The sequence below is a fragment of the Brassica rapa genome, chromosome A06, assembly GCF_000309985.2.
Source record: "Brassica rapa cultivar Chiifu-401-42 chromosome A06, CAAS_Brap_v3.01, whole genome shotgun sequence".
NCBI classification, from domain to species: domain Eukaryota; kingdom Viridiplantae; phylum Streptophyta; class Magnoliopsida; order Brassicales; family Brassicaceae; genus Brassica; species Brassica rapa.
In genome coordinates, this window is record NC_024800.2 from 9,576,592 (window position 1) to 9,601,088 (window position 24,497).

The 24,497-nt window shown below is 36.2% G+C and overlaps 3 protein-coding genes and 2 pseudogenes across 4 annotated transcripts; 3 read left to right on the forward strand and 2 right to left on the reverse strand.

Moving 5' to 3' along the window:
* Positions 1-22: 22 nt before the first annotated feature.
* On the reverse strand, positions 23-2,649 carry LOC103873026 (annotated as a pseudogene).
* Positions 1,754-7,749, forward strand: LOC103873334. Its single transcript, XM_033273177.1, has one exon. The coding sequence runs from the start codon at positions 5,649-5,651 to the stop codon at positions 5,943-5,945; it is 297 nt and encodes a 98-aa protein (XP_033129068.1). The 5' UTR covers positions 1,754-5,648; the 3' UTR covers positions 5,946-7,749.
* On the forward strand, positions 7,500-9,457 carry LOC103873027 (lysM domain-containing GPI-anchored protein 1). The gene is made up of 5 exons (XM_009151457.3): positions 7,500-8,403; positions 8,513-8,630; positions 8,702-8,863; positions 8,953-8,984; positions 9,075-9,457. Exons 1-5 carry the CDS (start codon positions 7,746-7,748, stop codon positions 9,347-9,349), a joined length of 1,245 nt encoding a protein of 414 aa, XP_009149705.1. The 5' UTR covers positions 7,500-7,745; the 3' UTR covers positions 9,350-9,457.
* Positions 9,458-13,302: 3,845 nt separating this feature from the next.
* On the reverse strand, positions 13,303-14,992 carry LOC103873028 (annotated as a pseudogene).
* A 340-nt stretch (positions 14,993-15,332) lies between these two features.
* Positions 15,333-21,732, forward strand: LOC103873029 (pentatricopeptide repeat-containing protein At3g49730). 2 transcript variants are annotated; one of them, XM_009151458.3, is made up of 14 exons: positions 15,762-17,830; positions 18,759-19,184; positions 19,266-19,330; positions 19,428-19,490; positions 19,576-19,665; positions 19,745-19,857; positions 19,959-20,030; positions 20,116-20,260; positions 20,351-20,406; positions 20,483-20,533; positions 20,619-20,673; positions 20,764-20,820; positions 20,914-21,033; positions 21,124-21,732. In XM_009151458.3, exons 1-14 carry the CDS (start codon positions 15,961-15,963, stop codon positions 21,589-21,591), a joined length of 3,651 nt encoding a protein of 1,216 aa, XP_009149706.1. In that variant the 5' UTR covers positions 15,762-15,960; the 3' UTR covers positions 21,592-21,732. The 2 variants fall into 2 exon arrangements, with proteins under 2 accessions (XP_033128976.1, XP_009149706.1); XM_033273085.1 differs by lacking the exons at positions 18,759-19,184; positions 19,266-19,330; positions 19,428-19,490; ... (8 more) ...; positions 20,914-21,033; positions 21,124-21,732 and adding an exon at positions 15,333-15,550 and having other exon boundaries at positions 15,779-17,989.
* The last annotated feature ends 2,765 nt before the right edge of the window (positions 21,733-24,497 follow it).

Below are 24,497 nucleotides of genomic sequence, written 5' to 3' on the forward strand. Positions count from 1 at the left end.
ATAGTAGCCTTGAGCCTCATGATCATAGTGGCGCTGCCGTAATGATCAGACTTGGTCCAATCTCTATTTACATCCTCTTTGTTCTGTAGAAGAGACAAAACAACTAGAGGTGAACATCAAAACCAATCCGCAATTTTTGTAAAAAATACACAGAAATAAGAGTAAATGTATACATTTACCTTTCTGAGAGCTCCTCATATTCTTTGGCATCACAATGAGAACCTGTACCAAGATCAGACACAAATCTAGTTTAAGTTTCGATAGAGAGATGAAAGTAGAACCAACAAAAAAAAAACAAAAAGAGGTACCTTTGCAGTTTTCTTCATCACTCTCCTGCTCTGGCTCTGACTCTGAACCAGAACTTGACTTAAGCATCCAAAACTCTGAATCATTGGAGTCAGTTTCTTCCTTAACGCGTTTGTGCTTGTTGGTTACTTGTATTTTCTCGGTTTTTCCGCTTGTTCCATCTCCTCTTTCCACTTGCTCTATCAGATACATCAACACCAAAACATTAAAAGCCAGGAATAACAAGCACGAGACAAAATTGGAATCAGTACAAGATGTCAATGAATCTGATATCATGTTCATTAACCTAATCTGTGTAGAAATCTCTTCCCATATGTTCCTCGTTCTTGTTCATAGTATCCCCAATAAGCTTGCACACGAGCTTCGAACTAAGAACATAGCCAAAAAACAAGAAGAAAGGTAAATACTTTAGCCATAGATAACTTAAGCTAACACAATCAACTACAAAGGTTTCAATTTTTGGCTAACCGAGAAATTAGGCACTGCGAGAACATGGTGAGAGGAGATTTCCCATGAGATAGAGCGTGATCGATGAGTCCAAGACGACACCGTTTGTTACGAGCGTATGCTTCTTCGTCTCCGGCTACAACTTCGTGACCAGTCTCCACGCATCTGAGCCGTCCGTTTCTTATATCCATGAAAGTAGGTGAGCCAAGCAGATTCTCAAAGCAACTCACTTTAGCAAACCTTTCTGCGGTTCCAGTCTGTGTATGAACCGAAAGAAATCTCCAATCATCATCCTTTGCCGGAGCTCGCCCGAGCTTGCCGGATCTCACATCGAGGAAGAAGATATAACATATCTAATTGATTTAATTAGTTAGGGACATAATAGTCATTTGCCAATTAAAATTTTAATGGCAAAATTGATTAAGGTAGAAGTGAAAAGTGGTATCTTCAAAGTGTTATTTTTGGCAATTCCCCAAGAGAAATTAGAAAATATTTATATTATTAATGGGTAGTTACATATAGATGAACGGCAGTTTATATATTTAAAAGTATTTATATAATTAGTTGGACTAAACTTTTATCAATGGGTCACACTGCTGTTTTAATAGAATAGATTACTCACCAAATTATCCTTTTCACTATTCCAACTCTCTTTAATATTCATTTAGTTTTTGTGGCAACCAAACACATTCGTTATGGGAATTCAAACGATGAAAACAACATTCAGTGTTTTCATGATCATAGCTATGGTGTTTTTGGCACAAACTTCTCATTCAACTAATATAGAAATGTGTGTAAAGCATTGTATTCCAAATCAATGCATGAAAGTGGCCAAGAAGCCTGATATAGCTATGTGTGAAAAAGTTTGCAAAAAGTTTTGTGACAAACAATTAGGCGATCATGAAGAATACTTTGTTCCTCCACAAAAAGATGGTGGCGGTTGTTTTACCAGGATAATATACGATTATATGGCACCTGACGGTTGCCATTGATTCAAATTATGAAAACCACATATCTTTACAATTTCTAAGTTTGTATGAAAAAGTATGTTTGTTGGTCACATTTGATTTTACTATGTTAATCAATATATAACGAATGCATGTGTCATTTTTTTCTCGTGAAATAAAATATATTATTTTATCTTTTTGTTTGACACACAACACAAGTAAGAAAATTACATCCCGTGAACAAAATGATTGATGTATTTTACATTTTCACTCTTCAAGCTAGGATTGGTTCAGATGCAATCCCATCGGTTCAGTTAGAAAGAAATTGGTATTTTAAAATTGAGTTAAAATAATACTCCCTCTGTTCCACAAAGATAGACTTTTTAGTATTTTCACATATATTAAGAAAACACATTAAACTACCATAATAAATGTATCGTTTTATGTAATTTTCAATTTTCAATAACTTTTAACCAATAGTAATTCAATAAAGTCAATTAATTTTCTTGAAGTTTACAATTTTTCATAGAAAACACAAAAATACATCTTTCTGAAACAAACTTTTTTTCTAAAAAGTCTATCATTAAGGAACGGAGGGAATATTTGTAGCATCTTCTCGTCGAAATATGACACAAACTCGATCAGTTGCTTCACGCTACCTAAACCAGCCAAGTCTCTTCAAAGACATCGAGATCCCAATTTCACATAGCTGCTTCAGTTTTCACTGAGATCCCAAATCTGAAAATAAATTCAGAAACGCCTCTTTGGGCTCCAAGAACTTACATTTCCATCATGCACCGATATTCGGGATTTGATTTGTGGCCTACTTTGGCATAGATCCCGAGACTTCTCAGAGGGCTTACCTTTTTATCACGCTGAGAGATGTTGTCTCTGCTGCTACGAGATTGAATATCGATGGTGCTTCAGTGATGCAGCATCGCATTGCCATTGTCGCTGAAACAAGTTTTAGAGAAATGGATGCATCGGTAAGCTAGTCATGAAGCGTGTCAGATATTGCTCTTGATGATCATATAATTTAACATCAGATATCCTCATTACAGCCTCATAGTGCTCTAAGCACATATTATGATTATATTTGTAGACTTACATTAAAAAATTATATAATGAAATTTGGAGATTGTTTTTTTTTTTCATTTATGTTCTGCATTTTAGTCACTGAGGGACAAAGTTTGGCTAGAATACATATTTATAAGATAACAAATGTCAAACACTCTGGCCCTGCCGCAGAGAAGAGAGTTGTTTGGGATCAAATATACATCTCTGAGAGAAGTGGAGATTGTGTTAACACGCATGTAGATAAATCTGATCTCAAGTTCCACATTCATACATTGTTCAGTGATATGTATATCGCAGTCCAAGATCTAGAATACACATGCACATCTCCATCCAACGATTAACATTTTACACAAACTTATGCTGGACTTTTATGGCCAGTTCTGTGTGATCAATATCTAAATATTTAGAGGGATCTCATCTGAAAAGTGCAGCGTGAGACTGCATTTTATATTTAGAGGGATCTCACCTGAAAAAGGCAGCGTGAGACAACATCATTTTGATTGTAGACTTTTCTCACAGACACAGTTAGTAGCTTAGTCAATAATGGGCATCCATCAAATTCTAGAAGATGCAAAGAACTTATGGTTTCCTTAAAGACTATTTTTTGGTTAGAGAATGCTAATTATTTGCTTAATGTATTATGGATATATTTTTTAAAAAAAAAAATTGTGAATGCAAATATGGAACATTTGAGGTTGAGGAATAAAATAGCTTATATAAACCAAAACGAAGAAAGAGTAACAATCAAGATGCCAGCTCTGGACAATATATTTCCAGCTCTTGGTTACAAATTAAAGACAACCATTTGCCACTTAGATATGCCTCATGTTGACTGATATTTTTAACATGAACAATTAGTTATGATTTATTTTTAGAAAATAGTTGTTAAGACTTAGAAAACAAACAGTATAACATACCTCAATATATTTACCCAAAAAGGAACAATAAACAAATTTACATCCTAATAACTCCTAAAATCAGCTAATACAATTTATACTATATACATATATAAATACATCTACATCAACTCAACATTCTCACCAAATCATCTTATTTCGAAATCACAATAAACAAACATACACCATTAGAAAGGGGCAAGAATCACAATACTTACAATATGGCAATTCAAGTGTCAAAGAAAGTTGCTAGTGTTTTGATTATTGTAATTTTATTTACAATAATTTTTTCAGCACAAGTCTCTCATTCTAAAACGATAGATGTAGGATGTGTAAAAAATTGTATTGTGAATCAATGCATGAAAGCATCAAAGAAGGCGACTCCAACAACATGTGACAATCCATGCAAGACAATATGTACTACAACGGGTATTAATAGTTACATCGTTCCACGAGGCGGTGGTCGTGATCCAATAAAAACATTTTGCATAACATTTAAATGGTTCTGCAACAATTAATAGAGAAGTACATGATTGTATAATTTCTATGTATATGTCATATATTTACATTTTCATATCAAATATCGATTAATATCTCATGTATGTGTTTATTTTTCTTCCCAAACAAAAAAAAACCTAATATTTTGAATCATGGTATAATCACACTGAACGATTAGTTGAAGACCTAAGCTCTTAGAAGTTGTTCATGCAACCAACACATCTAGCTGATTGTAATGAATAGGGGTTCTCCATCAATATTTCAAAAATCAACTCATCAAATAGTTGTTTAGATCAATACATTGCCATAAATTGCAACCTATAGAAACCTATTAAATTATATATCCTCATTAAGCTAACTCATAGCATGCCGATTGGTATTCAATTTATGGTAGTGTGTTCTATCTAATATTAGGCGTAACACATGGTAAATCTATCGGGAATTAAAATAATAAGCCTTCTCAAAAACTTTATTCAATCCAATTTCTGGCAGATATTCCTTCGACTACCGACACTGGCTTGTCTCCTTTATTCTAGCATATGATATAACAAATTTGGAAATCTTTGAAAGACCAAAGTACACAACGTTAGTTAGTAATATAAGAAATGATTTTCCTTTTTTCCTGCCTTGATACGGTGGTCAAGAAAAGCTTGATGTAGGGACGAGTCTTGATATCCTTCTGCATTACGCTTGCTTCAATGGTACCGATAATTCTCTGCCGGCGGTCTATTTGCCGTATGTTGTGTGTGATGTTGATACTTTGGCTGGAATCGCAAGGATGTACCAATTGTGTGATCAATATCTAAACATTTATTGGGCTCTAACCTGAACAGTGCAATGTAAGACTGTTTCATTTGGATTGTAGGGTTTTCTACTTGCAGAACTCAACTTTGATAGTTATACCAATTCCAGTCAGTTAGTAGCTTAGCATAATGGGCATCCATCAAAATCTAGAAGATGCAAGGAACTTTTGGTTTCCCTAAAGACTAATTTTTGGCTTAGAATGCTAAATATTTTCTTAATGTATGGATATTGTGAATGCAAATGTTAGCATTTGGGGTTCATGAATATAACTTACCCAACAACAAAGAAAGAGCAATAGTCAAGATGCCACCTCTGGAAAATATCTTTCTAGTTCTCGAATACTTGGTTATAAATTAAAGACAATTATTTGCCAGTTAGAAATGCCTCGTGTAAATTGATATTATTAGTGTTAACAATTAGTTATGATTTATTCATAAAAAAAATAGTTGTTAAGATGACCAAACAATATAAGATACCTCAACATATTTACCAAAAAAAAAGAATAGAAAGCAAATTGACATCCTAGTAGCTTCTAAAAACAGCTAATTAATACTAATATCACTAACATATATAAATACATCAACTCAACATTCTTACCAAATCATCTTATTTCAAAATCACAATAAACAAACATATACCATTAGAAAGGTGTAAGAATCACAATACTTACAATATGACAATTCAAGCATCAAAGAAAATTGCTAGTGTATTGATTGTTGTAATCTTATTTACAATAACTTTTTCAGCACAAGTCTCTCATTCTAAAATGCTAGATGAAGGGTGTGTAAAAAACTGCATTGTGAATCAATGTATGAAAGCATCAAAGAAGGCGACTCCAGTAGCATGTGACAATCCATGCAAGAAAATATGTACTAAAGTGGGTATTAAGAGTTACATCGTTCCACCAGGTGGTGGTTGTGATCCAGTAAAAGCATTCTGCAGAACATTTACATGGTTCTGTGACAATTAATAGGAAATAATATAATTGTATATTTTCTATGTATATGTCACATATTTACATTTCCTATCATTATGTATCGATTAATATCTCATGTATGTGTTTATTCTTTTTCCAATACAATTCTTTTTATAGTTTGAATCATGGTATAATCATACTGAACCATGAGTTGAAGACTCTAAAACTCTTGGAAGATGTTCATCTCAACACATCTACTAGATGATTGCAAACGAATTTGTTCTCATTTACTATTTTAAAATTTCAAAACAGAAAAAATAATTGTTTAGGTCAAAACACAGTGCTAACTCATAGCAGACCCATTTGTATTCAAATATTGTAGTGATTCACTTTACTTCTATCTAACATTTATTTCTATCTAACATTAGGCATAACACATAACAAATCTATAAAAAATAAATGAACCAGCCTAATCAAAAACTCAATTCAAACCAATTTCCGACAGATAATCTCCTTCACCCTATTTTTACCATATGATACAGAAAATTTGGGAACGTCGAAAGATCAAAGTATACTATGTTAATAATGTAAGAAAGGATCATATGATAATGATAAGGTGGTCACGAAAAGCTTAAAACTGTATTTCAGGGAAATAATATTTAACGCGGCTCCTTCAGTAATCAAAGTAACATGCTATTAAAAAAGAAAAATTCTTGGAACCTATAAATTGGCTATTTTATATATAATTTTTTTTCAAAAAAGGAAACAAAATATTTAGAATTTATTTTTTTAAATAAGAGAATATAAAATAAATAAAAATGTATAATAACAATAAAAAATGATTTTTTTAATATTGTTAAAATCGTTCATACTAAATACTAAACCCTAAATCCTAAACATTAAACCCTAAATTTTTAGGTAAACCCTAAACTCTAAACCCTTGGATAAATACTAAACCCATGGATAGACTCATAACCCTTGGAATATCTCTTTACCCAAGGGTTTAGGGTTTATCCAAGAATTTAGGGTTTAATATTTATGGTTTAGAATTTAAGGTTTAGTATGAACAACTTTAACAACATTAAAAATATCTTTTTTTTATAGCTACTACTATCTTTTTTTTATATATTACCTAAGGGTTTAGGGTTTATCCAAGGGTTTAGGATATAAGATTTAGTATGAACGACTTTAACAATATTAAAAAAAAATTTGTTTTTTATTGCTATTATATTTATTTATTATTTATTTATTTTTATCTTTTTATTAAAAAAATAATTTGTAAATATTTTATTTTCTTTTAAAAAAAATATGTATATAAAATAACCAATTTTCATTGGTCGGTGAACCTATAGTTATTTCGCTGATGAATCCAAAAATTTCTCATTAAAAAATTATTTGCTTTATCGGTCTCTAAAAAGTAAAATGGGCTTTTCTGAGTGGGCCTCAGTTCATGTCAAGTTACCTCCATACCCTTCTTCCGGTTTTTCACAAATACCACGCCAACGGTTGTCTTAAACCGGTCAAACGAGTTTACGAAGAAAGGGCAAATCAGTCACAAACATAAACAAATGTCTGTCTCGGACATCGCGAAGCTACCGTTCTGTGTTCACTCTGTACAACACCCTTGTCTGCTTCTCCCTCGCATCTCTCTCTCTCCTCCCTTTCAAATAAAGTTTTCAACTTTTCTTCTCTCTCTCCTCAAGAAGAAGAAACCCACTGATAAAGAGAGATTCTTCCTCTATCAAACCCGTAAACTCCTGAAGTCTCCAGACCAGTCGTCGGTTTGTCTGAACCTTGTCCATTGTACGGTGAGAAGTTTCCGGTAAGAGAGAGTCTAGAACCCTAGAAGAAAGTATGAGAAACCCAGAAAATCACATCTTGTTTCTGATACTAGCTTCGAGCTTACTCTTCTTCACAGCAACATCTAAATCAACAATCGAGCCATGCTCAAGCAACGACACGTGCAACTCCTTACTCGGCTACACACTCTACACCGACCTCAAGGTCTCGGAAGTCGCCTCCCTCTTCCAAGTAGACCCAATCTCAGTCCTCCTCGCAAACGCCATCGACATCTCTTACCCCGACGTCGAGAACCACATCCTCCCTTCAAAGCTCTTCCTCAAGATCCCACTCACCTGCTCCTGCGTCGACGGCATCAGAAAATCCCTCTCCACCCGTTACAAAACCCGACCTTCCGACACGCTGGGGTCCATCGCAGACTCTGTCTACGGCGGTCTTGTCTCCGCAGAGCAGATCCAGGAGGCTAACTCGGTTAGCGACCCGTCGGTGCTCGATGTCGGGACGAGTCTCGTCGTCCCTCTCCCCTGCGCTTGCTTCAACGGGACTGATAACTCTCTGCCGGCGGTTTATCTGTCGTACGTCGTGAGGGGTGTTGATACCTTGGCGGGAATCGCTAGGAGGTATTCGACTACTGTTACGGATTTGATGAATGTGAATGCCATGGGAGCTCCTGATGTTAGCTCCGGTGACATCCTCGCTGTTCCTTTGTCAGGTGATGAAGCTCTAAAGTCAGTCAGTCACCTTTACTGAATATCTAAGGGTTTCTATTATTAGTTTTACTAGTTGCCTAATTGGGATTCTGTGTCTTCTTTACCTCTCAGCTTGTGCTTCCAACTTTCCCAAGTATGCTTCGGATTTTGGATTGATTGTTCCAAATGGTAGTTACGCTCTAGCTGCAGGTCATTGCGTGCAATGCAGCTGTGCACTTGGGAGCCGCAGGTAATAATAGTATAATCAGTTTGTCTTTGAATTGTGTGATGTGACTAATCTCAGTTTGTTTATTGATGTAGTTTGTATTGTGAGCCTGCTTCTTTAGCAGTCTCTTGCTCGAGTATGCAGTGTAGGGGCAGCAATCTCATGCTCGGTAACATCACGGTGCAGCAGAGTAGCGCTGGCTGTAATGTTACAAGCTGTGATTACAATGGTTTCGATAACGGCACTATCTTGACCATGTAAGTTAGTTAAATTGCCTTTTTTTTTCATCTCAAGACTACTCACTATTTAGTACTATTTTTACCATCTGTTCTTTTGTTAATTACAGGCTATCTAGGTCTCTTCAACCACGATGTCCTGGTAAGTTACTCTCTCTCTAAACTCTTTATCTCCTTTTGAGAAGGAAACCAGTTGCTCTCTCAGTCTAATGTAACTGGCAATATAACGCAGGACCGCAACAATTTGCGCCGCTTCTAGCTCCACCGGATACTCTTCCTAAGGATATAATGTATGCACCAGCGCCTTCACCGGATTTTGATGGACCAGGATCCGTAGCATCGTCGCCAAGATCATCTATAATTCCTCCGGGCGGTGGTTCCTTCCCAGGTAACCCCGCTAATGGTCCAGCTGGAAGCATCTCAATGGCCACTGCCTCCTCTGTTAGCCACTTCTTTGTCATATTTCTCATCTCCATTTCTTCGTTCTCTTTTGTTTTCTCTTCTTGATTGATTCAAGTCATTCAACAACATTTTGGTTTTATTTTCCGCGCATTTAAAACTCTGGATGAGCGACTATTGATTATTTTGAATTGAGTATCTCACAAAAACGTTCAAGTTAAAACCTATATGATGATGATTTAGTTCATCTCATCAGTTACATCCCCTAATCTCCCACAATCTTTTTCTAACCAGCGGAATGCAAATTAAAAAGAAAAGGAAACAAAACATAAAACTAAATATTGAGAAAAAACCCACAGATTCTCTTTGCAAGTGTCTTCAAATTTCAAGTTCAGTAGCCTTATTGGTCTCCTGACCTTGCTTTGTTTTCATCTCCGGTTCTCCACCGGACTCTTAACCGGAAGCCTTTTGCTAATTTCGTCATCTTCAGTCATTCTCTTATCTTTGCCTTTACCGTTATAGGCCCGCGATTATAAATATCGTCCCAATCACACTGAAAGTTTTTAGTAGTAGATAACAATTTATTATTAATTGCGTCTGAAATTTTATGAATATTGTTGATATTATAGAGAGAAAAATAAATGAGAAAAGCACCTTCCGAGATGAATACTTTCAGACAAGACAACAACACCAAGAGCTGCAGTTATAACGACACAAAGAGGATTAAATGTCGCAACGAAAACTGGTCCTCTTTCTCTCATCACTACTCCTTGCACGTAATACGCCACTCCCGAACATATCACCCCCTAGTCACCATTTAATCTTGTTAATTAATTAACATAAAATATCAGAGTATGTATGCTTACAAAATTAAGTTAATTTATCCCCTAGATTATATCTGCGAAGTGGTTTTGCCACATGTCTTTTCTATAATCAATTTCACAAAACAAATATGACATGGCTACTGAAATTGATGACATGTCTTATAGCTTAATATGACATGGACAATGACATTTAATGTTAATTTATATTTTTGGTAAACTTTTTAAAATTGTGTAATAACTCATATATTACATTTAATATCAATTTATATTTTTTTGGAAATTATTTTAGAATATGGAAATAACTCATAAATCATCATTAAAATAAATATATTCAAATATGACATTATAAATTTCGAAATATAATTTAATTATATATTTTTAAATTATAGAATTTTATTACTAAAATTTTCAAAAATGTATACATTTTTTAGAAAATTATGAAAATTTAATCGTAAAATCATTATTTTCTTATATATATATATAAATTTTATAAATATTTTTTAATTTTAATTTTTGGTAATTATGCAGCTTTTACAAATTTATTTAATATATTTAATTAAAATAAATAGATTAAGATTATAATTTCAAATATATACATGAATATTCTTAAATATAACTTTTATGTTTAATTAAATCAAATTTATATTAAAATATTGATACGAAAAAGAAAAATTACAATATTAATAAAATTTTATTTTAAAATATAATTTATATTTATCTATTAAAAATATTTTAAATTTTTTTACTGCACATGGTGCAGGAAGACACCTAGTACTATATACTTACAGAGTAAGCAGCAGCGAAGAGATTGGAGTCGAAGCCGATTTTCCAAGCGCTCAGATCACGTACCGTTAACAATAAGACGGCGGTTCCTTCTAACGTTCCCATTAAACATATTAACGCTGTTAAAGACAGTTCAACTGGGTACTTCTTAAGCGTAAACAACTGCGTTTTTAAAACGTGATAAGACCATCGTTAGATGTTTTCTCTACGATTCATGAATAAACCGGAAGTTGTAACTAGTTGCTACTACTCACTTGTAGAATCAATAAACCGGCCCAACCAAAAGTTCTTCTCAACAACATAAGTGTTCCCGGGATCCAGTGTTTGCCGATGCTGCATCACCGTGGGATATGTTAGTGCGGTGAGGTCAGAGTAAAATGAAAAAATAAACAAGACACAAGTATTTCTCTTTTCGAATTCATTAGAACAAGAAAGTTATACACCAATCTTTTCTATTATAAAAATCTTTTAGGATTATCCTAATCCTAAGCTAAAGCTCAACCTAAATTCTAGATTTTTGTTTATTAGAATCACCCCGATCCCGAGTTAAACTCTCCCTGAGTCTAGGCTTCAATCTTCCAACAACTACTTCATCACCTAATGCAGAACAGTGACACCAAAGGCTTGATCACACAAGCACCAAACAATGATGTCTCGACTTTCTTTTTTTTTAGCAGAGACAACTCTCTTCATAGAGACACGTCCTCTATATATACATAACCAGAACTTACTCTTCAAATTCTTCTAAAAATAACTTAAGCAACTTTCATTTTTCTCCTAAGGAATAACGCTCTTGTCTTTTCCTCTTCAAGTAGTATCCTTTACACTTAATGTAAATCTCCCAATTAATATATTGCTTCTTCTCCAAGCTTAACAAGCCCACAAACATCACACAACACGAACTCCAACCAAGCTCATCTTCATGACACACGCATGTACTACCTCATGTAGTACTTCACGAACTGATACAAAATATACATCTTCAATCTCCCCCTTTTTGACTATGCATGTGAACTCATTATCTCTAGATAGAAAACCACGTCTTCAGTCTCCCCCTATGAATCATATCATGGTCAAAAACTAATATGAAGATCCATATCCTCCAAAGTGAGGAGGAAATCCCATTCCACCATCTCCATAGTGATTAAATCTCCTAGACCACATATTGTTGAGCCCAAAGCCTCCATGATTAGCTCCTTGAACAGACCTGAAACAGTCACATCGTATATGCCCTTGAACTCCACAAAAATAACATATAGGATCATGATACCTCATACCATAAGCTTGATCCATCTGGTTCTTCTCCTCAATAACTTGAAACACCTTAGCCTAATATATCCAACAACACCACAGTGATGACAAACCGGCCGAAATTTTCGTGAAGATGCACTCTTCAACCCAGAAATTATCTCTGGAGCAGTCGCCGTAGCAGTTGCCGGAGCAGTCGCCGTAGCAGTACTCGTAGTAGTACGCGTAGCAGTCACATTCTTCACATCAGTTGCAGGTTTCACTGCAATCTTTCCATTTATTGCATTCCTAGCATCCTCTTAACCTCTGGCTTTGTATCAGACGTAGATACATTCTTAGTTTTTCTTGTTGATACAAAAACACCTTCAGCTTTAGAGCATTCTTTGTCCTCCGCATCAAGAATGCTTGGTCGTAGGCAGAGGATGTAGTTAATAGGTTCGAGGAGCAGATTGTTTATCGTTACAACATTCCACTTTTTTGTTTCTCGAGATAGGAGGTCTGCCACTAACAAATCTTGATGTTCCTCTGCAGGTGGTCAGCAATGCGGAGATTGCTCATAGGTTGGATCCAAGAGTCATTCCAGACTTTTGTGGTGTTACTGTTATCTATGGTTTTGTCAAGATGTTTAATCAGTAAGTTTCGCCCGTTAAGAATTTATTTCCAACCATGAGAGAAAGAAGATGGTAGCGGTGTTGTCATTAAAGAAGCATTGTGACGGTATTTCTCAATCAAGATATCTGATAGGAGGAAACTAGGATTTGTTGTTATTCTCCATACAATTTTTTCCAGTAGCGCATGATTAAAAGTTTGCACATCTCTAAATTTTAAGCCTCTCAAATTTTTAGTTTGTTTAGATTCTCCCAAGATATCCAATAACTTAGTTTGTTTAGTTTGTTTGGGAGACGACTATACAAGTTTTTCCACGACGAGAAAATTGAAAATTCATTCGTAATCGTTTTATTTTCCAAATTGTCTATAATCTACTAATGAGTTCTTTAGATGACCTACCAAATGGCTGATTCATCATTATTAATAAAAAATGAATAATATATATTTGATCTGATCTGACGTCCAACTGTTTCTTCACATGAAAGGAAAGAACATGACATATACTAAGCTTTTGTCCTCATGACAATCTGGCTGTCTTCTGCAAGTGTACGTCACCCAATTATATTTTAATCTTGTCATATTAGTACCATGATGATATTTATAAATTCGTATGCATTTCATATTTTTGGATACTAGGTTAATTGCCTTGGTACATTGTCACATAACTCTGTTTTCCTACTCCAACATGGATCAATCAAAACACAAAGTGATCTGTGCACAAACTCAACTACCGATATAACGTTCCACAAAAATAAAAGAAAAGAAAAGAAAATGTGTTCTTCCATTTAAAACCAATTGATTCTGCTTATCCCCTCTTTTCGAGGTGGGGGATGTGTCACTCTATATAGTAAGTCCTTCAGGCCAAGTCTTTAAATGAGTTTCTTCTTGTGAAAATATAGCTTCAGGTACCATATCTGTGAACCCGCAACGCAAAGGCAAACCCCAAATGGCATTATACTGAACTAAGCCACTATTGAGCTGGTTGTCTCACTCACTTCTCTCATCTCCGCTTCCCTGTGTCCAATTTTTTTTTTCAACAACAATCATAACTTCAAGAGATAAAGTATGAGGGAAAAAGGAGATGTACCTGTCTTTTATATATTTGATGTTCTCACGAATGGACTGCATTAACCCGTCAAGTCTCCTCAACTGAAGCTCAACACCCTGCAAAAATATATACGCATTCATAACAATGGAGTTAGTTATCACATCAGAAAGAAGAAGAGAGAAAGATAATTAAAAAAATATACAAAGAGATGTGACTTGCCTAGATTTTTTCCTTTTAGCAACAAAGTCCCAATCTTTGGCCGCAATACCAATCTTCCAATCAATCCCAAGGGTTAGTGGATTAGCTTGCGGATGATGAGTGGAATCAACCCATAAACATGCCAAGTAGTTCCCGGTTTCTTGAGTTGTGAATGCAAACTAACCATGCGTTACATTGTCTTGGTGATACAGATTGTTCCCATAAGGAGATGTTTCCTATACAAATGTAACACTCACATTAAAATCAAAAAAAAAACTTAAACAAAGTTTGCATCTTTACAACTTGAAAACACTAAACACTAAAATTGGATCAAATCCGTTGCGCTTATGGATCTACTGTAATGAATTCAAACAAAAAGGTCAAAACTTTGATTGATCTCTCAACAACAAGACAACATTGATGAACACATTCAAATATAAAGTCCACAACTTTACACCCAATCTAACACACATAAGCTTGATTCGTTACACCAAAACCGAATTAACAAAATCAGAACCTGAAATCGAAAATTTAAACCGGCGACATTGAACCGAACTAATCTCAACAAAAGCAGAATCGGAGCCGCACCTTAGAAGAAATAGCCGGTGTGTTTTCAGGACTATGCTCATCGACGACGTAGTAATCAGCCAAGACGACAACGTTGCTTTGTATCTCCTCCGAGACGCACTTCGTCCCTCCCGTCGGCGGGATCGTCAACCATATCGCTTCGCCGTGATTAACCGTCAGCATAAACAACAACGCCGCCAAAATCGGCGAGAAAGCAACGAGTCCTCCTCTAATCGACATCCGAGAGTTACGACGATCTTCTCCCCTTTTACCCTCGAAGTCCAATTAAACTCAAGGGAAGATCAACGAAGTTCTCCGGTAACCAAACCAAACACACACAGAGAGAGAGAGAGAGAGAGAGAGAGAGAGAGAGAGAGAGAGAGAGAGAGAGAGAGAGAGAGAGTTCACTCGCGCGTGTGTCTTAAATAGAGATAAGTGGGAGATGTTTTGGGGGTTTAGGTGGCTTGCTTCAACGTAAGAGCAGCCAATCAGGTTTGAATTAAGGATCCATGTGGCGTATCTTTTAATGGAGGTGCCGCGTCATCGCGATTCTTACCTTCTGGTCGAGTTCGAAGGTTTTGTTTAGTGGTGGTCTAACACGTTTATTTTCAATTTGATACAGTGAATTGCATTTAGAGTTCTATCAAAGCTTAAGAATCTTTTTCAAATCTTCATACCCTGTCTTGATGACTACTCCATTCACTTTGTGTCCCATAGCGCCACATGATTACGAAGTCATAACGCTAACAAAGGTTAGATCAGTTGGTCTCAGACTAGCAGCTTCTAGCATTTATCAAAATGCCGACAAAGATACTTGTCTTTTATAAGTAACTGACTGCGACATAAGCTTCTTCAAAGACCAGACTTAACCACTTGGCAACTGAAATACATTGTAGTGAGGCATTTCACAACAGATGATGCAACCAAATATATCCAGCTATTATAGCAAGCTAGTGCACCTGCTTACCTTAATCCAAATAGCCATAGCACATACTAACGAATCCAAACTTGTCTATGTCTAAACTCAAAAACCAGGTCTAGTGGTATAGGAGCTCCAGCTGGAGTACCCGCCCCTGGGTTCGAACCTTGGCCACTGCGGAATTTACATATGGGCTGCAGCATCCGAGACCGAAGACCGTTACACGGTGAGCCACATGGTGACGCCCTGGCAGCGTCCATGCTCACTTCGGTCTCTAGTCTGGACCACTTTGGTGGGATCAAGATACTCGATTAGCAAAAAAAAAAAAAAAACTCAAAAACCAACTTATGCATTTCTAGAGACAACTCGACACTCGTAACATTAAAAACCGCAACCTCATGGCATTTGATTAAACAGCTCAGATGCATACCCAGTTATCCGGCGGTTGAGATTAACCAAAGCAGTTAGTTGAGGTTTCGTGTATAAGACGGAAACGACATAGTTTAGAGTGAGAAAGAGAGAAATGCGTAGGTTCTCAACCATACTCGATCTTTGCCTCAGCAAACGCCGTCTTCTCTTACCATCTTCTCGAATCGATCTCATCACCAAAAGGTTTCACATTTCCAGACATGACTCCGTGGAGTCAACCGAGATAGTTAACGGGTCTGGATACGAGCGTAAGCAGGAAGATGAACTCGTGGAGAAGATATACAGAATATTACGAAACTACCATTCTAGGGTTCCGAAGTTGGAGCTTGCTCTCAACGAATCAAGTATCGATCTTCAACCCGGGCTAATCGTCCAAGTGCTGGATCGTTGCGGCGATGCTGGCAATCTAGGTTACAGATTCTTCCTCTGGGCATCGAACCAACCTAGCTATCGCCACAGCTACCAAGTCTGCAAATCGATGGTGAAGATTCTCAGTAAAATGCGTCAGTTCGGAGCTGTCTGGGCTTTGCTCGAAGAGATGAAGAACCAGAATCCTCACTTGATTGAGGCGGAGCTCTTCGTTGTACTGATGCGGAGGTTTGCTTCTGCTAACATGGCCAAGAAAGCGGTCGAGGTGCTCGACGAAATGCCAAAGTACGGGATCGAGCCTGACGAGTTTGTTTTCGGAAGCTTGGTAGACGCGTTGTGCAAGAACGGTTGTGTCAAGGATGCTTCGACGCTTTTGGAGGACATGAGAGAGAGGTTTCCTCCGAATCTACGGTGTTTCACTTCCTTGCTGTACGGTTGGTGTAGGGAAGGGAAGTTGATTGAAGCTAAGAATGTTTTGGTTCAGATGAAGGAAGCAGGCCTTGAGCCTGACATTGTTGTTTTCACTAACTTGCTTAGCGGCTATGCTCACGCTGGTAAAATGGCGGATGCGTATGATCTTATGAAGGATATGAGGAGGAGAGGGTTTGAGCCGAATGCGAATTGTTACACGGTTTTGATCCAGGCCTTGTGTAAGATGGAGAAGAGGATGGATGAGGCTATGAGGGTTTTTGTTGAGATGGAGAGGTTTGGTTGTGAGGCTGATATAGTGACTTACACCGCGTTGATTAGTGGGTTTTGTAAGTGGGGGATGATTGATAAGGGTTATAGTGTTTTAGCTGATATGAGGAAGAAAGGAGTTGTGCCGTCGCAGGTAACGTATATGCAGATAATGGTGGCTCATGAGAAGAAGGAACAGTTTGAAGAGTGTTTGGAGTTGATTGAGAAGATGAAGGAGAGAGGTTGTCATCCTGATCTTCTTATCTACAATGTAGTGATCAGATTGGCGTGTAAGTTAGGAGAAGTGAAAGAAGCTGTTAGGTTATGGAGTGAAATGGAAGCTACTAATGGTTTAAGCCCTGGAGCTGATACCTTTGTTATTATGATCAACGGGTTTACAAGCCAAGGTTATCTAGTTGAAGCATGCGATCACTTCAAGGAAATGGTAAGCCGAGGGATATTCTCTGCGCCTCAATATGGAACATTGAAGACACTGCTGAACACTCTTGTTAGAGATGATAGGGTGGAAATGGCGAAAGATGTTTGGAGTTGCATATCGAACAAAGGCTCTTCTTGTGAGCTGAATGTAGCAGCGTGGACAATATGGATCCATGCTTTGTTGGCGAGAGGTCACGTGAAGGAGGCGTGTTCGTATTGTCTGGATATGATGGAGATGGACTTGATGCCGCAGCCTGATACTTATGTGAAGCTTATGAAAGGATTGAATAAACTGTACAATAGGACGATCGCTGGAGAGATAACAGAGAAGGTGATGAAGATGGCGAGTGAGAGAGAGATGAGTTTTAAGATGTATAAGAGGAGAGGTGAGGAGGATTTGATTGAGAAAGCTAAACCTAAGGGGAATAAAGAAGGGAAGAAGAAAGGAACAGATGATCGTAATAAGCATAAGTGGGGAGGTGAACGAAGTAGAGCTAAAGCATTTTGACATTATTACCTCAAGTTTTTAAACGCTGTTCATGTTTTTGTGCTTTGGTTCATTACATTACTTTTTTATTTTGTCCTTGTTTTGGTCTCTTTGCTAAGATATAAAGTTGCAAAGTCACTTTCTCCTTAAACTTGAGACAGCTCTGTTTTTCGGTTTGATTGCACTGTCGGAGGAGGTTGGGCTGGGATTTCGACCCGAACCAAATTTTTGGTTTCAAGTGTGAGCTTGGTAGATTACAAATGTTTAGTTTGGTTTGTAAATCGGTTAGTTTAGGTTTTCATTTCCCTAAAAATTCTAACCAAATCATACTGATTTTAACCAAAAATTATGAACTGAACTTACCAATATTTGAACCAAAATAATCAAAAATTTCTTATAATTTTAATCGAGATTAAACTGAAACCAAAAACTTCTGTTAGTTTGATAAATTCTTTTTTAACAAACTAACCAAATGCTAAATCGAATTAATTGAATAACCTGAACCAAACTAACCAAACCCGCAAGCTGGGCATGAACTTCATGCCATGAAGTATATAAAGTTATAAACTAACCTGAGATGACTAATTCATAGCCAAACCGAAATAAGTGTATATCCCGGTCCGGTAGGTTTATACCGAACCAATTATGTGTAACGAGTAAACCGGAATTTTAGGTTTTTAAATGAATAAAAAACCGAAATAAACAAACCAAATACCCGGCAGACGAGAAGAGAAGAGGAGCACTGTTCTGTCCCGGCGACGATCGGATTTTTGATACTTCTGAATCAAGACAGAACACTGTAAGGTCTAGTCTGTTTTGAATTCGTTAAGCGACTGAAATATCAAAAGCTTCAAATCCCCTCTTTTAACTTATTCTCTCTCTCTCTATCTAATACCATACCTTCTCCAGTTAACGCAGAGAGTATCGTCGTTCGGATCGTCTCTTGATGTTGAGGACACTGTCTCTCGCTCGGGACCATCTCAGATCCAAAGCGCAAATATCGTCTTCTCCATTTTCACCTCCTTCTACCATTCGTGCCCTCTCTTCTCCATTTTCTTCGAAGCGACATGCGCCTAAGGCTACCGAAGAAGAAGCACCGGCGGCTCTAAAAGAATCCGTTTTGCTGTACCCGAAAGACCCGTCGAGCACACCCAAGCTCTTCCTTGTCCAGCCTCGTCTAACTCCGCCTAAGTTTCTTCAGGCCAAGCTTAACGAAGCGCTCTGCCTCGCGAATTCGCTTGAAGAACAGAGATATGGCTACTTCGAATCTGATTTCTTCGACAAGGAACTGCCTTCTCACGTTGTTGTCCAAAACCCTATTGCCAGGTCGTCTAAACCTCGCGTAGGTCCGTTTCAAGAATAATGCCTTCCAAGTGTTCGATGATTTTCCTGTGAGACTGATGAGTAATGTGGTTTTCAATTGTTAGATACTTATTTCGGGCGTGGGACTGTAGACAACATCCAATGCCATCTTAATGCTGAAGATTCCAAGGCAATCAGCTAAATATCTCAATTGTTATCAGTCTCTGTTTTATTGCTTTTATGTAATGAAAAGTTGGATCATGTTGTTACAATCTCTTGATGCTCAGGAAGAAGTTGATGCCGTTTTCATTAACGCCATTTTGTCAGCAATTCAGCAACGGAACTTGGAGGTAACCCCACAAGACCTCAAGTTTTTCTTTGTTTGTTTTCCTCCAGTTCAAGCTAATTGTTGTTTCTTTGTATTTGATTCTTCAGAGAATATGGGGAAAACCAGTACTAGATCGTGTAGGCCTTATTATAGAAATATTCAACGCTCATGCGCATACCAAGGAAGCAAAACTCCAGGTACTTGTGACAATAAAGATCCTTCTTTTTACATACTAGGATAGTTTGATTAACAACTATTTTGTTCGTCCATTCACAGGCTGAGTTAGCAGCTCTGATGTACAAAAAGAGCAGGCTGGTTCGAGTTCGTGGCACTGATGGACGTCAGACTTTTGGGCAGTTTGGAGAAGCTGAAGTTGTTAGTGCACGAGGGTGAGTTTTTTTAACTTGCTATTTTGTGTATCCCCTCTGCTTTTCTTTTATTATTGTTGGTACGTTGATGGGATTTTTTTTTTTATGAAATCATTCTGCAGGAGAGCGGCAAGTAAGGGAACTGGTTTCGTCGGTGGTGCAGGAGAAACTGAGCTTCAGCTCCAACGCCGAAGGTTAACCGAACGCATATTACATTTATAATGTTCATGGCTCTCTGTTCTTACATTTATGGTCCTCACATAATCTTTGATCTACCAGAATAGCAGACCGGAGGCTTCGCTTGTTATCCCAAATTAAAGAAGCCCAACGAACACGGCTATTGCAACGTGCTGCACGTAAGAGACAAAGTGGTTTAGCGGGTAAAAGTTTAGCCACCATTGCTGTCGTTGGCTACACAAATGCTGTGAGTGTTTGAGTTTTGTCTCCCCAAGGAATCTCAGCCACAACCTAACTGTTACTAACCTACTTCCTCTTTTTTTCTTTTGCTTGTTAGGGAAAATCAACATTGACAAGTGCTTTAACAAGGACTGCTCTCTACTGCAATGAGCGGTATAATATAAATTGCTTTGAAATTATTTTTTGAAACTGAAACTTTAGCTTTTAATGTTTGGTCTGGCTTCTGCAGATTGTTTGCCACTTTAGATCCGACACTCAAGAATGCCATCCTTCCTTCTGGGTAAGTTGGTTGATATGCGTCAAGGATCTTGTCTTTACGGTAATACTTGAACTACTACTGAAACGTATGAGCTGATATTATTCAGAAGGAAAGTGCTTTTTAGTGACACTGTTGGATTCATATCGGATTTGCCTATACAGGTAATACATAGATACATACTTAAATTCTATCTTTCAGTTTAGAGTATTTTTAACTTCTCTTTTCTTGGCTCGTGGTTTTTTTTTTCGTAGTTGGTGGAAGCATTTCAGTCGACTCTGGAAGAAGTTGTAGAAGCTGATCTACTTCTGGTAAGAACTTGTTAAATAAATATGGTCTTGAATTACATTTAAAAGTGGAGGACGGTAGAAATCTTGGCCTTAATGAACATTTGTTCCTTGCAGCATGTAGTTGATTCAACAGCTCCAAATATCGAGGAGCATCGTTCAACGGTGTTTCATGTCCTTAATCAAATTGGAGTACCAGAAGAGAAGCTTAAGAATATGATTGAAGTCTGGAATAAAGTACGAACTTTTTTTTTCAATAAACCATCCATCTTAACTTCTTAAGTAAGGAAGCAACCGACATTTTTCACACGCGGATTTTTTTGTTAGATTGATTATGAAGAAGAAGAAGAGGAAGAGGAAGACATGCATTATCTAGATGATGGTAAGGGAGAAGGAGAAGAAGAAGAAGAAGAAGCTGAGTTAAGCGAAGATTCAATAGTTGAAGAAACTTCGGAAGCATCTTCTGAAGCAACTGTCGATGAAGACCAAATCCAAAACCAAGAAGATGACTCTGATGAGTGGCTACTGTCTGAAGATGAAAATGTCAGCGACTCTGAGTTATGGAAAGTTCCGGAAGAGGCTAAAGTAGATGCTGCACAGAAGAGTGGACCTGATGTCAGAGTTTCTGCATTGACAGGAGTCGGGCTGAAGGAGTTGATGTATCTCATTGATGAAAAATTGAGTGGTGAAGATGAGAAGCGTAAGTCAGAGACAATAGTCGAAAGGAACGATTTTCAGAGCCGTAAATGGAGACCATCTTTTAAAGATGACGAAGAGTTTGCCGCTGGACAATAGTTTTGCCTACGTCTCAAATTGTTCTGTGTTTTACCTGGTTTCTATAATACGATGGAAACTATATAATAGAAACTTTATAATACAATAAAAAAATACTAGTTAATATTTTTGTGATAAAAAAAATTTAGTCCTAAATTAGGCGAACTTGAAATATAATATGATACTAGATTTTGATTCGCGCGGATATTTTATTCTGATAATTTTGATAAAATATGCATGAATTTATAATGTTTTATACAAAAAAAAAGAAGTTGTGAGTTTCAAGCAATATTTACATATACGGTCCAGATCCATGGTTGAACAAAAAACCCGACAATTCATATATAACATGTATATAGTATATGTTAACATATATAATTTGTGTATATTATAAATTTTCTATATATATATATATAAAGTTATATATAAATATACATATATAAGAATCAAAATAGTATAATTTGTGTATTTAGATCCGTCTTCTATTAATTTAAAATGATTTTTAATATCTTAAACATATATATAGTTTTTAATGATAAAAATGTTTTTGAAAATATTTTTCTTCAAATATAATTTTATTCTCACAAATTACCCAAAATTTTCTTGATGTGTTTAGTTAAAGGATTTTATAAAAATTAATAGATTTTTTAATTGAGGTATTGTTTTTACATATTCTGGTATTTTTTTACATATTTATAAATACTAAATTTTCATTTTCAAACATTTTAAACTTAATATTTTTTAATAAAAATATATAATGTTTAGTTTAGTGTTATCAAAAACTTAAAATTGAAAAGCAATATTATATAAAAAGTTATAGTGAATAAGTTTTTTTTAAAAAATGCTGTAAATAAATTTTAGGATAATAAATATAGTGGTACGTTTTAAAAAGACAATAATAAAAGAGAGAGAGAATTTAATTAATTTAATTGGTTTTTAAGTTTTGAAATATTTTCTAAATTAATTGGTTGATATTAATTGGTTAAGATATATATATATATATAAATATATATATAAATTTAGGAATGACATTCTCTTGTAAATAACTCTAAAACTAAGGGAACAATTATATTAGGGATTTTGCTTTAATAATATAGATTTTCATAAAACAATAAAATAATATTTCCTCTGTTTTCGAGAGTAAGATTTTCTAGAGTTTATTCTTGTTTCACAAAAATAGATTTTCTATATATTTTAAAGTACTTTTGAGAAACATTAATTGTGAATATTTAAATTGATTAAATTTTATTGGTGGATAGTTATTGAAAATGTATTAAAAATAAATAAATTGTAAATATATAAATTATATATAATGTCACAAAACAATACTAAAATATTTTAAAATAATAAAATAATTAAGATAAATTATATTTTAAATTAAAAAACATATTTTATATATTTGCACTATTAATATATTACGGTAAAAATATTGGAACAAAAAAATGTAATACACAAAACCACAAAATAGTATGACAAAAATCCAAAATAATAATTTTAGAAAATAAATAAATTTTTGAAATAATTTTTTTTTTAAAATATAAATATTAAAGAAAAACAGCTTTATAAATAAATAAAACTGTAGAATTTCTCCATAAATGCAGAAGCGTGTGTCGTTTATGCATTGGAAAATATTATGGTCTATATAGTCTTTTGTATAGCGGTACATATAAACCGAAGTAGATTGATTTATGTTAGTCGGTTTAGCCGGTCAGATCATGTATATAAACAGAGTCATGTACATTCAGATTAATTAATGAGAATACAGATACTTTACTCATATGGTATCAGAGCGAAATATCTGATTCTCTAACTAACTTCCGCTTCCGTTATCTTTCACATCATCGCCGGAATCTCACCGGAATCACCTCACTCATCATCATCTCCGTCTCGATTTGCTCTCATCGTCGTTCTCTCCGTGCAATTTCAGCTCGATTAAGACTCGATCGAACTCTTTTGAGCTGATTTTGAGATCAATGGGGAAACGAAACTGCAAATCCAGATATCGCCGTGCTTCACCGGATCTTCCGGAATACGGCTCGCCATCTTCTCCAACTGCTCGTGGTCTGCCTTCCGGCTCTAATCCGCCACCGAACAGTCAAGGAGCTCCGGATCCTCTCGATCCACATCGTTCATCTACTCCGTCGTCTGTTACTCGGTTTGAGGTATCGAATTCTCCCGATAACATTCACTCTCCCTATCATCTGCATAGCTCTGATCATCCAGGCCTAGTATTAGTTACGGATTCTCTCGATGGTAGTAACTATGGTGTTTGGATCATTGCTATGACTACTAGTCTTGAAGCTAAGAATAAGCTAGGTTTTGTTGATGGATCGATCGTGAAACCTCCTGAAGACGATCCCTATTTCAAGATATGGTGCCGCTGTAACAGTATGATAAAATCTTGGCTGCTGAACAGTGTCACTAAATCGATCTACACTAGCATCTTGTACTTCAAGAATGCCTCTGAGATCTGGATTGATCTTCACTCTCGCTTTCACAAATCCAACTTACCTCGCTTATACAAGCTTCGTCATCAGTTACATTCATTTCGTCAAGAAAGTCTGAGTCTAGCTGCTTACCATACCAAGACTCAATCTCTATGGGAAGAACTCGCTAACATTCAGGCTACTAACCGTACGATTGAAGAACTTCTGGCTGAACGAGAGATCAACAGAATCATTGACTTTCTGATGGGGCTGAATGACAGTTACGTGAACATTCGAAGTAGGATTCTCATGAAGAAGCACCTGCCTTCCTTTTCAGAGATATATAATCTCCTTAATCAAGAGGATAGTCAAAAGGAAGCCAATTCTTTGGATATCTCTGCTGCTGCAGCTTTCCAGGTAGCTCACTCTGCTGATCAGACTTCAAACAACACAGCGTTGCTATCTTCAGGGGGACAGTCTACTGGTTTTCCTCGCCGAGAT